The following is a 12,619-nucleotide window of genomic DNA, read 5'->3' on the forward strand; positions in this document are numbered from 1 at the left end:
AACTTATTTTTAAAGGATAAAAAAGACGAATAACATTTTGCTAAGGCATTTCGTGTTTTTAATATAGTATAGATAGATGTAGATTAAAAGTAAAAAAAGGTAATTGCACAAAAGATATTCACAAGGGCGGAAAAGAACTAAGAAATATAAAAGCCTAAAAACGTTCTTACTTATTTAATTTTTTTAATTTAAGAAGTCAATTAATAAAATCAATGTTTCTTTTGTTAAAAGTGTAAAAGAAATTAAGCACAGAAAAATTAGATAACTTTTGGAAAAAGCAATATTACCGAAGCCGAAATGAGTACTAACACAAAGTAGAAAGGGTTTTGCTCTTCCCTTTCATCTGTCTCATAACCGTGCTAAAACCTCTCCCATCTTCCCTCAAGAACAACCCCCCCCCCCCCCCCCCGAAACATCCCACCTTGTACACTCCCATTTTCGCTCCCGCTCTTGTGCCCCAAATACCCTTTTCAGTCATTTGTATCTTAGCATCAACAGCAGTTGCTGTCTCTCTTTTATTCCTCCAATATACTGAACAACTTTTGAGTTGTAAAATTGAAGGGTTTATTCATTGTTAAAGATTTGATTTTTCTTTCTTTTAAAGAAAATGAGACAAAGGGTTGGATTTGCATTGATTCGAGAAAGCTTGTACCGTAAGCTAAAACCAAGCTCTGTTCCCAGACATTATTGCACTTCTTCTTCAGCTAATGTTACTCCTACTCCTCCACCTAAGATTCCTCATTCTTCTAAAAAGGTACTTCCTTTTCTATCCCTTCTACTTGGTTTTACAATTTTGTATCTTTAATTTTGTCAACTTAGAGGACTCTTATGATACTAGAGTAATCGTCTTGCTGAAAACTATAGGAGAAGTTTTTTAAATAATCTGTATGTATGAATGAGTGACCCAGATGGCCAAAGTTTGTATTTAAATTGAATAAGGTTGTATTTTGAGTAAGCATGGCATTTAAGTGAAAAGGGTATAGGGGCGGACCCATTATCCCAGAGTTTCAAAGGCTGCAATTGGTCTTAAGGGTTGGCCCCATACAGAGTTTCAAAAACTTTTACCCTTTTTCTCGAGAATATTAGAAGTTTAATCTGGAAATTTCCCAATTTTAATAAATATTGATGGCCTAAAGGTGGGTATGATAATCGCCTCTGAGGTCAGGACTCTAAGTTACTTAGGCTTTTGCAAGGGTTAGTAATTTCTTCTCGATTCTTCTTGTATTTTAATCCAGTATCTTGGTTAAAACTGTAGGGAAGGTTGTTTACAGGAGCCACTATTGGTCTACTAATAGCTGGGGGAGCTTATGCAAGTACGGTTGATGAGGCCACCTTCTGGTACTGAATTTAAATATTTGAGATATTACCTTTTACAGCATTGGCTGTGGAATTGTTGAGAGACAAATAAATGCATGTTTTGTGTATAGATTTCTTTTCATGAATCCCGTAGTGAACCAAACAAAGGAAATTAAATGGTGATATGGTGTAATTGTTTTTTGGTGCATTGGTTGAATATACACCCACATACACACAAGCATACAACAACAACAACGACAGACCCAGTGTAATCCACATGTGGGGACACATAAGCACACACGAGAAGAGAAAAAGTAAATGGTGCGCTTACATCTTAGTATAGCTGCAACTTCCCATCCAAAGACATTCTTCCGATATGGGTTATGATTTTTGAGAGGATGCATGAAGCTTACTATTCTTCTGTATACTTTAGCATATCTAGATAGGAGACTCAACCAAGGCCAAGAGTAGTAGGATTCCAAAACAGAGATAATTTTTGGCTTATAAACTCAGTAATGTGTCATAAAATAATCAACTCAATAATGTGAATATTAGAGTTCGAATGACGCAAAATTTCTCCATCTTGTCTCTCTTTCTGCGCCCTAAAAGTGGTAACTGATGTAGATTTTGGAGGCTTCAAGCAAGCTATTGGAAAGAACCATATATTTATAGGTGGTTACTAGAGGGAATATAGAATAAGAGGCGCAGTAGGCGGGATATTAGTTTCACACCTCTTATTTGCAGATGATACATTGATTTTATATGAACTCTAGACCGTATAGGATAGAGGTTATTCAGAACTTTCATATGATTCAAGGCAATGTTTGGACTGTGTATCAACATGAGAAGGTCAGAACTAATTCTGATTGGGGAGCTGCACAACATACAGTATTGAGTATTGACAGAGTGATGAATGCAAGTTAGGACAAGTGGACAGTTCCCCATGAACTATTAGGACTTCTATTGAGAGGGAGGCTTGAAGATGGAGAATTGTTGCAACTAGTTATATGAAAATTTAAAAGAAAATTGGAAGGGTGAAGAAATAACCAAACTTTTGTGGCAGAGATGATGGCAAGTTGGGAGTTAGGGAAATAGATTGTTAAACACTTCTCTTTCTTGTATCTTTTGCTATTATGATTTATGGGAAGAAAGAAATTGGAGAATCCTTGAAGGATCCAAAAGTTTCAATGATGAGAGAGGGAAGAGTTCTTTCTTGTTTCGTTTGTATTGTTGGTGTAAATTGCTTGCTACTTGCATGCATAGCTGGTTAGATTTTTGGTAGGCTAGAGAATATAATGTTACATTATACTTTTGTGCGGTTAATATTATCGAAAGTGGGAAAAGGGCCACAGATGACTATAACACCAGGATCTTTGAGGGAGTTTACCATATAAATTCAAAAAAAATAAAAGTTATTGACAGTTCTAATGCATATACTGTTTTAAAGGGGCTAGCAATACATTGACAAAGGAGTTTTCTAAGTTTTAGCTCTTAACTTTTTTTTTCTAGGTCTCAATTCATATGGAATGGGAGGAACTCTGTATTCAAAGAGCAGTCAGCATCTTAGACTATAGGAGATTCAGGCAAAGAGGAGAGAGATAGTAAAGCTACCAGCATCTTTTTTTGGTTTGACTTTTTGACTTTTTGCTTTTTCAGAGGGGTAGGACTGGGGGTTGGAGATGATCTCTACGTTGTTTCTGTGGAAGTAATACTCTTAGTAAGAGTTGGAACAACCTATAAAAACCTAAAAGATGCTTTTAAGAGTTGGAACAGCCTATAAAAAAGATGCCATAAAGTAATGAATTTATTGATGTGGGTAAACCCCCCTTATACAAGTGGTACACAAAAGGTAGAGAGCCTGCATTATATGGTTCTCTATTGTCACCCAGTCATTTAAACTAACATGAACCTCGTGGGTGCTCCAAAATTTTACCAAAAATGAGAAGACTAGCTCGCAACTGTACAATTTTATTTTCTGATCCTTTAGAAGCTCTTTTTTAAGAAAGGTAACAGTTCCTTCCTTTAGAAGCTCTTATGTTGTTCTTCCTTCAAAATACCGACATAAGTGCCAAAGGAGCTGCATTCCATGCTCTGCTCTTCCATCTTCTTTTGAAGGCCAGCTGTGCATCACATTTCCAAAAGATCAACTGTAAATATTTATTTCCGTGGGGTTTGAGCATGGTGCTTCTTAAATTAGAGAGAACTGATTGCCTATGCTTTCTGATGGTTTCTTCAATTAGCTGGATTTTCTTGCTGAGGCAGAATATTGAAAGGATTTTGCTGTGCTTCTATGAGCTTGTTTGTCTGAATTACTTGGATGTTATATGTACAAAAGTTTTTTGATCATCATACACATATAGGCATTTTTTGTATTTGCTGTTTGGTGTATGAGATTCTTTTGACAATCTTCTTCATCTTGTTGGCTTACATAAGTACTTTGAACCACTTCCGATTCTCCCTTTTCCCTTTGGCTGAGCATGTTACTTGTAATTTGATCCCCTTTTTTTATTTCTGGCCGACTGTTGTTTATTACAAGGTTTGTGTGAAAATAACATTTATTATGTTTCAAAATACATGCAGTGGCTGGCTATTCTCAGCAACAAAACTTGTAAATCCGTTCTTTGCATTTCTGGATCCAGAGGTTGCTCACAAGCTGGCGGTCTCTGCTGCAGCCCGAGGATGGGTTCCAAGGGAGAAGAGGCCAGATCCTCCTATATTGGGCCTTGATGTGTGGGGAAGAAGGTTCTCAAATCCTGTTGGTCTTGCTGCTGGTTTTGACAAGAATGCTGAGGCTGTTGAAGGATTGCTTGGATTAGGTTTTGGCTTTGTTGAGGTTGGCTCAGTAACTCCCATTCCACAGGAAGGCAACCCAAAACCACGTATATTTAGGTTGCCAAATGAAGGGTAAGAACGTATGTCTAATCAGATTATTTTACTATCAAGATCTATTATGTTGTCTGAGCTTGAACTGCTTTTATGTTTTTTGGTTTTCCAGTGAAGTTCATTTCCTTTTTTGTAATAAATAGAAAGCTTGATACTTATCATATATTAGAAAGTCAAAATGCTTGATTTTGAAAGCTGAAAAGTGAGAATCCTTTTATTGGTGGCAGTGCTATAATAAATAGGTGTGGCTTCAATAGTGAAGGAATCGTTGCGGTTGCCAAACGATTGGGTGCTCAGCATGGTAAGAGAAAGTTGGAAACATCTAGTACTTCATCTCCATCAGGAGATGAAGTCAAGCATGGAGGGAAAGCTGGTCCTGGTATTCTTGGTGTTAACCTTGGAAAGAATAAAACAAGTGAAGACGCTGCAGCAGATTATGTGCAAGGAGTCCATACATTATCTCAGTATGCTGACTACTTGGTAGATCTCTGAAATGAAATGTTTCTTTTGCTTGGATATTCTTTTGCATGTCTCTTGGGTTACACCTGTTTGGTGCTCCTTTTTGTTTTCATTGTGTGTGTAAATTTGTTTGCTTTTGTGATATAAATTCTACAAATGTCTATAAATTTGTTTATCATTTAATTATCTATTAAAATGAAAGAAATTAGGTATTAGACTGCCATTTTACTGCCTGAAGGAGCAACACACTTGTTCTTTCCCTAAACAATGCCCTTCAGACTAACTCATCAAAGTATAGGAAGATGTTAAAAGAACCCCCCTCCCCCCCTCTCCCCCCCCCCCCCCACAAAAAAAAAAATACAAAAACTCCAGATAAGATTATGGACTAATAACTTGTTAAGTTCTTTTTGTTTTCTGTACATGAGATATTACTGGCAAAAACTTGGTAAATTTTCTTTGTGTGAGAACAATTGAGTAAACTTTCTCCAAGTTAAATTCTCTTGATGAAAGGAGACATTCTCTGCCAGCTTCTGGAGACGCCTTACCTAGTTTTGCTTATAAGACTGATTCATTCTCCTTTACTGCTTTAGGTAATTAATATCTCATCCCCAAATACTCCAGGACTACGCCAGCTTCAGGGAAGAAAGCAGTTGAAGGATCTTGTGAAGAAGGTTTTTGCCAGAGATGTTACCTTTCTGTTTCATTGTTGTAATTTATCTCTGGTAATATGTGCCACCATTTTGTCAAGTACTAGATTAAGTCCTTTCAGTACATTTATTTAGGTTCAAGCAGCTCGTGATGAAATGCAGTGGGGTGAGGAAGGACCTCCGCCTTTACTTGTGAAAATTGCACCAGATTTATCTAAACAAGATCTTGAAGATATTGCAGTGGTATGGAAGCTTTTCTACTCATGTAAACTAACTTGGGGCTGAGGCGTAGTAGTTGTTGATTTTGTTCTTATGGCTTGTTTTCTTTGTACTATTGTAGGTGGCTGTTGCTCTTCGTGTGGATGGACTGGTACATTTTGAAAGAAAAACTTTTAGTATTCTTTTTCGTGCTATTTTATTAGTAATTCCTTTTAGTGTTGGATTTCGAGCACTTTGGTGGTGGGAGATTCTTGATGACATTGACTAATTTGTTTCTGACTACCTATCCAGGAAGGGAAAAAAAAACTAATGACTTTGAGCCTATAGTGACAAACTGTTTGTTCCATGTAGAGGTTCATTGTTTAATATATCCTCAAATAATCATTAACAGCCGGAAGAGGAGCCTTGTAGCAACAATAAAGTTATCTCCGTGTGACCTATAGGTCACGCGAGCCGTGGAAGCAGCCACTAATGCGTACATTAGGTTAGGCTGTCTACATCACACCCCTCAGGGTGCGGCTCTTCCCCGGACCTTACGTGAACGGGGTGCCTTGTGCACCGGGCTGCCCTAATTATTAAAAGCCGAGCAACTCAACTTTGAAAACCAAGGACCTGCTTGTTATATGGATGATTATGTCATATCTTCCAAATTGGCAGCACCCTACCTTTGTGGCTTTAAAGTACATGATTTTCCTGTGGCGTGCCTTTGTGGGTAACTTTACCCAGCTTTCATTGACTGTAGTAAATCGCTCTGTTAGGTTTTAGGAATTTGGGGTGTCTAAGTTAACTTGGTTTCCCACCTTTCATTGTATGAGAAAATTGGTTATCTCATGGATAGGTTGCTTTAGTTCAGTTTTTGCTGTGCTACGGCATCCCTTCTGGGAAGATATAGTTTTGACTGTGATATCTGCATTTGCAGTTGTAGGCTTAAATGTAGTCAAGTTTTAAGGGTATCTACTTCATCCTACCAAAAATCCCAAGCTTTCAGGGTGTAAACTTTTCTGAACCGATGTAATTGGTCAAATTATCCTCTCTATCTGTAGACTTCTAAGTTCCAAATTGTATCCCCGCTGGTCAAATTGTTGCCCACTATCTGAAGCTCGAAATTGTTTCCAAAGTATTTCATCAAAGGAATCTTACATTCCCTCCATTTCCTCGGTCTCTTTCTTGGTCACTACTATTTGATAGTTATGGCGGTTTTGTTTTTGGTTTGAATGAAATCCTTTCATTTGTCACATATTTGCCTATTTACTTGGAGGCTGAGATTATCCCAAGACTGTCTTCATAACATTAATTATGTAGTCATTCTTGGAGCTTGCAATGTACCCTTATGCTTCCTTTTCCTCAAATCAATGTTGGACATAACATTCAACTTTCAACAATCTTGAAATCCGCTAATTGTGGCTTCCTGTTTGTTAAAGCTACTTAGTGATCACTTTCAGTCCTGGACATGTTATTGATGGACACTTTATTTTCTATCTAGTGACAAAAGTAAAATTTCATTTGTTACAAATAATTTATAGAGAGATTTGGAAGTTTGTGTTTATCTGCAAACAATTTGTCTGAGCCTTGTATATTTATGGATACATGCCAGTTAGACTGTCCAGCATCAAAATGGCAGTCACTTCAGTAACAACTAGAATAATATCAGAAATAACTTGAAGAAACTGCTAAGAGTAGGGGAAGTTGTCCTCTTCTGGTCCGATAGTTTAACAGCTACTATCATGGCTAGCAGGAAGTGCATTGTTAAGCGAAAGGGAAGGTTACATGTAATGCTAGTTTACTTGTTCACTGTTGAGGTTAAGATATTGGATTGATCTGAAGAATAGCTTATAGTTACAAGATCTGCTGTCTCATCTACTACAACTCTTATTCCCACTGATGATACAATATATTGTAAGGTAGTAGCCAAATTTAGGTTAACATTAATTAAATAATAGTCTTGACAGAAAATATGTAACTTACAAAATATTTAAATTGTTGAAATGTGTGGCTATCTCGTCTAATATCTTAAGTTGTTAGAGAGCACACTTTTATTTACTTAATTATATCTTCAACAAGCATTCTCACACGTGCGCCTTATTCTTTTTCATGGCCAAACACGTGAATTTGGTAACAGTGAGACTTGACCTTTGCCTGCTCTTGTACCATGTTGAAGTGTGTGACCATCTCATCTAAGAGCTTAAGGTATTAGAGATAGCACACGTTTGTTTACTTAATTTTGTCATCAACACTATGAAGCTTGACATGCCTTAACACTTTTCCTCCTTTTTCTTTATTGTTGCCAACTTGGATGGTGCAAGCACCTTTCATTTGTATCATGTACGCAAATATGACTTCAGTGCGTGCAAAACTATAGATGTTCTAAGTGAAAACAGGATACTTCCATATGACAAGATTGCAGGGAAAATATGGCAGATTAAGGGAGATACATTTTTGCCCTTTTTATAGTTAGAGGAGCAAAACTATTTATTAATTTTTTTAGAGTTCGGGACTGGGAGGACATATGAATATAGTACAAGGAAAAGGATACATGCTATGAAGAATTTTTTGGGAACTCGGATTGGAGAACATTCTGACACAGAGAACTGGATCAACTGGTCACTTATTCTATAATATTCACATTTAAACTGTTAAGATCTTGGCTTTTTTGTATAATGTATCAGGATTTTCATGAAACTGACACCAAGGTGGTGCCAATCTCCAATAATAGGAAATATTGATGTATTAGCAAAGAGCAACCAAAAGAAGGGGAGCGAGAAACAAAGCTTTCTTATGTAGATATTGTAACTTCCTCCAACAAGTAATATATGCCTCGTGGTTGCTCCAGGGATCAAGCTAAGCATCAAGTAAAGTGGGAATTGAAGTTCTTATGTGAACCATTTCTTGTAAAAAGAATTTGTGCCATTGACATTGCTTCAAATGCTAAGTGTTATCCATGAAGAAATAACTATTGGTAGGAGCATTCCTCCCTTCCCCCCATCCCCACCCTACTTCCCAATAGAAAAGAAATTAGAAATAAAAGCAAAAATAGAGATATGGGTAGTGAAGTTTATGTTTTTTTTAATGTTTGACCACCGTATTCCGCTAAAATGTTTTATTTTTTAACAATAAATACCAACATCATATGCTTGATGATTGTAGATTATATCAAATACTACAGTCCAAAGACCAGATTCCATAAGTCAAAACCCTGTGGCTCAAGAGACTGGTGGCTTGAGTGGGAAGCCACTCTTTGATATGTCAACAAATATACTGAAGGAGATGTACATTCTGACTAAGGTATGTTCTGTTATCCCGTTATATCAGAAATTTGTGCATGCTGCTGTGTCGGATTTGATGTGACAGATAACCTCAGTATGTTTGTTCTAACAGGGAAGGATTCCTCTGATTGGCACTGGGGGTATTAGCAGGTAATCCACTCCCTTGTCCATGATTGTAACAAGTAATAGCGTCCTTGGTTAGATTTTATGGTATCTACTTAAATACATCTTACCCCTCCCTAGACCCCACTTGTGGGAACTCACTGAGTTTGTTGTTGTTGTTGTTGTTACTTAAATACTTGTATTATGCATTTCTTGCAGTGGTGAGGATGCTTACAAGAAAATTCGAGCTGGTGCCACTCTTGTTCAGCTTTATACAGCGTTTGCATATGGAGGCCCTGCACTTATCCCCGATATAAAGGTATTGGTTTGAAGTATTTTGGAGTTCTGAATATCTATCATATAGATTTTTGTTTAGTTTCTATAAATTTGTACAAAGTATAGTAAAGATGTGGTACAAGATAGTACACCCTGATTCTAACAGATATTCTGGGCATACATTTCAAAAGTATCTCGTGCATTTTGATTATGGGACTGAGGCTGATTCTCGAGTTCCCATGAACGAGACGAGACGCAAGAGAATTTTTGAAATGCATGTTAGGACCTTTTTTTTTGCTATTAGTTTATTTCTTTATTCTTTTTGGGTCAAATTTTCTTTTGGCTAGTAGTAACTTAAAAGTTTGTTCATAGAATAATGATTAGGTAGGGTGTAAGAAAGGAGAAATCTTTTCTATTTTTCTTTGGGCTGGGGAAGCTGCAAGGGGCGACGGGGCCAGTGGAAGAAGAGGGATAAGGGATGAAAGGGTAAAGATATAACCTTGGGATGGTTGACAATATTAAGTCTCAAAATATTTATAAGAAATTTAAGCATCCGATTTACTTTTATACCATGCCCAAGGTATTAGGTATATACCATGGGTGTGCAAATCCACCGAACTAAAATACAACCAAACAGAGGACTGATAATCCATCCCTTATTTCATTATACTAGAATGACATCAAGCATTAGATGAATCAATCCAAAAGTATAGCTCCTTGTTTAGTGGTTTTGCATACTCCCCATCCCCTTCCTATCGTGTGTGTGTGTGTGTATGTGTGTGAATGCTGCAGTTTTTCTGGGGGACTTCACCCAGATTATGTTGCGTACTATTGTTTTTAACCTGGAAATTGGCATAACTTGTAATCACTTTCCTCCTCATAGACCTTATACTTGATTGGATTCACTGAACATGGTTGTAAACTTCTCATTGTCTTCGATTTTACTTCATGAGTATTAGTGATTGCAAAGGGAAAAAATGCACATTCCACTCTAATTTAATCATATCTGAGATTATACTACTGCTATTGATGCAAGCTGCTTAATCCTCCGCAAGCCTATTTGTTACCGTTTTCCTACTCTTGTTTGCAAAAGAGACATATTCTGCTCATATCTTGTGACTTGCTATGATATCTTCTTTATTGCTACTCTTGTTTGTAGACGAGTGAACATTCTGCTCACATATTACAACACTCTCTCTTTCTGTAGGATGAACTTGCTCGTTGCTTAGAAAAGGATGGTTATAAGTCAGTCAATGAGGCTGTTGGAGCAGACTGCAGATAGTAGTAGTTGATATACTAAACCAGTCTTTTGAGTTTGAGGAGCAGAGCACATTTTTGCCACTTATAATAAATGATATTTATGGTTCCCTCCCATTTGGCCTCATATCATTTGCTTCATAATTTGTGATGTCTTCCCAAATTTTAGCTGTTTATGGATTTCGTGGCAGGTGCCAGTATTTTTGAAATGTAATATAGGAACAAAATTTTGTATGTTTGGTTGAGTTTTCTCTTGATATGGAATTAAATCCACACAATACAAACTACAAATGGTGAATTCTTGCTCATAGTTAGACTCTTGATGTCGTTTGCTTTTTCCTTGACATACAAAATTTCGTTTGCTTTCCTAGTGCTTCACAGACAATTGATATAATTGCATTAACCGTGTTGTAAATAGGTACTTGGATCAATTTCTGAAAAAGGGGGAGTTGTGAAGCCTAGAAAGGCGGAAGCGAAAAATCGCTTACACCGAGTTCCCCAACAGCAACTTAGCTTAGTAGCAGTACTCTTTATACTGCTAAAAGCTTTAGGCATCTTTTGAGTATGTTCAGCTTCCAAAATTCCTAGAGTCTTATGCTACGGCATTATCACATAAAGAAAATATGGCTAGTAGATAACTTTTTTGTTATTGTTGAAAGCGATCTTGTTCGGGAGATAAAGAGCTGCTCAAACACGTCAGAATGAAAATTATGGAATTGGAAGAAATCGTGTATAACTAGGGACTTCAATGTAATTAACCAGGACAATAAGTCTTAAAGCATTAAAAAATTTTCTTATTGTTTTTTGTCGTTTGCTTTTTCCTTTTACTAGTTGTCTTAGAGTTGAATATCCAACAATGAATGGAAAGTTCCATCCACTCAAGAACATGTTAAATCATTCTCAATCTATGTTTAAAGTAGGACAAGAGGAGTACAGAATAAAGCAAATTAACTCGGCTTTCATTTGACATAAATCACCCTAGAAAGTAAAAACCTTGAGATGGAATAAAAGCGGACCAAATAGAGAAACAAAAACATAAACAGAACGTTAATGCTTATCCATTTTGGTTTCCTCTATCCAAAATCTGCTTCATAAAATGGTACACCACACCAACTAGAAAAATGATACAACTTTTAGAGGATTGTCACTAGTTTTGCTTAGTCTTTGCTCGCTCACTTTTAGTTGCCACAAAAAAAAGGCAAGGAAAATACCAACACTCCTCAATGACCGATAGCGTACAAGTACCGTGAGGGAAAGGTGAAAAGAACCCTATTTAGAGAGTGCAATAGAGAACCTGGGATCCGATACGAACAATCAACCGAAGGAGCGGAGCTTAGAGCCTTTACTTTATGTAAAGCGCACTCACTCTAACGGCGTACCTTTTGCATGATGGGTCAGCGAGGAAATGGGAACAACGGCTTAAGCCATTAGGTGTAGGCGCTTTCCAGAGGTGGAATCTTCTAGTTCATCCTATTTGACCCGAAACCGATCGATCTAGTCATGAGCAGGTTGAAGAGAGCTCTAACAGGCCTTAAGCTGGGTTTTCACCTATTTTTCAGTGTTCGGACATTTCTAGCAAAGTCTAAAGGACATATTCGTTGCCGATTTGGGGTTTCGATGGAAGATACCGCTGAGGTTATACACCAAATACACACGTGATTCTGCTCTGGCAGTAGTGCATGCGCAATTCAGCTCTGGAAAAACTCCCTGAGGTCCAGAGAGAGATGAAGTTTATAGTCAACCTCTGCCTCTCAAATAGCTTTCTTTTCTAACACTTCTATGTGGAGATGGATGTAATATTAATATGATTGATAGTTTAATTTTACTATTTGCTCACTTGACAATGAGCGCTTCGGACTTGGTACATTCTCTCTGAGCGCTTTGGACTTGAGATTCACGATGCTAGGCTGTTGGATTTTTTTAGAAAAAGGAGCAACAATAAGATTATAAGTATTGATCGAAAATGTCTGCCTCCTAAGTATACTCTCAAAAGTGTGTACAATTCTCGAAACTGCTTTTCAAAAAAATACTTTTAAAAAATTATTTTTTCCGGCTTCTCAAAAATTGCTTCTACTTCTACTCAATAGCACTATTTTTCTTTTTAAAAACTTGGCCAAACACCTTTAACTTTGAAAAAAAAAAAAAAAAAAATTTGGCCAAAAAAAATCACTTTTGACCACAAAAAAAAAAACTTGGCAAAACAGGCAATAAGACTCC

General features: G+C 37.0%; 1 protein-coding gene across 1 annotated transcript; it reads left to right on the top strand.

Moving 5' to 3' along the window:
* Nucleotides 1–378: 378 nt before the first annotated feature.
* LOC104116551 (dihydroorotate dehydrogenase (quinone), mitochondrial) lies at nucleotides 379–10,710 on the top strand. Its single transcript, XM_009627438.3, has 11 exons — nucleotides 379–754; nucleotides 1,256–1,338; nucleotides 3,877–4,200; nucleotides 4,407–4,659; nucleotides 5,229–5,309; nucleotides 5,421–5,528; nucleotides 5,626–5,655; nucleotides 8,649–8,786; nucleotides 8,880–8,917; nucleotides 9,089–9,188; nucleotides 10,353–10,710. Exons 1-11 carry the CDS (start codon nucleotides 608–610, stop codon nucleotides 10,425–10,427), a joined length of 1,377 nt encoding a protein of 458 aa, XP_009625733.1. The 5' UTR covers nucleotides 379–607; the 3' UTR covers nucleotides 10,428–10,710.
* Nucleotides 10,711–12,619: the final 1,909 nt, after the last annotated feature.

The sequence above is a fragment of the Nicotiana tomentosiformis genome, chromosome 11, assembly GCF_000390325.3.
Source record: "Nicotiana tomentosiformis chromosome 11, ASM39032v3, whole genome shotgun sequence".
In the NCBI taxonomy this organism is placed as follows: Eukaryota; Viridiplantae; Streptophyta; class Magnoliopsida; order Solanales; family Solanaceae; genus Nicotiana; species Nicotiana tomentosiformis.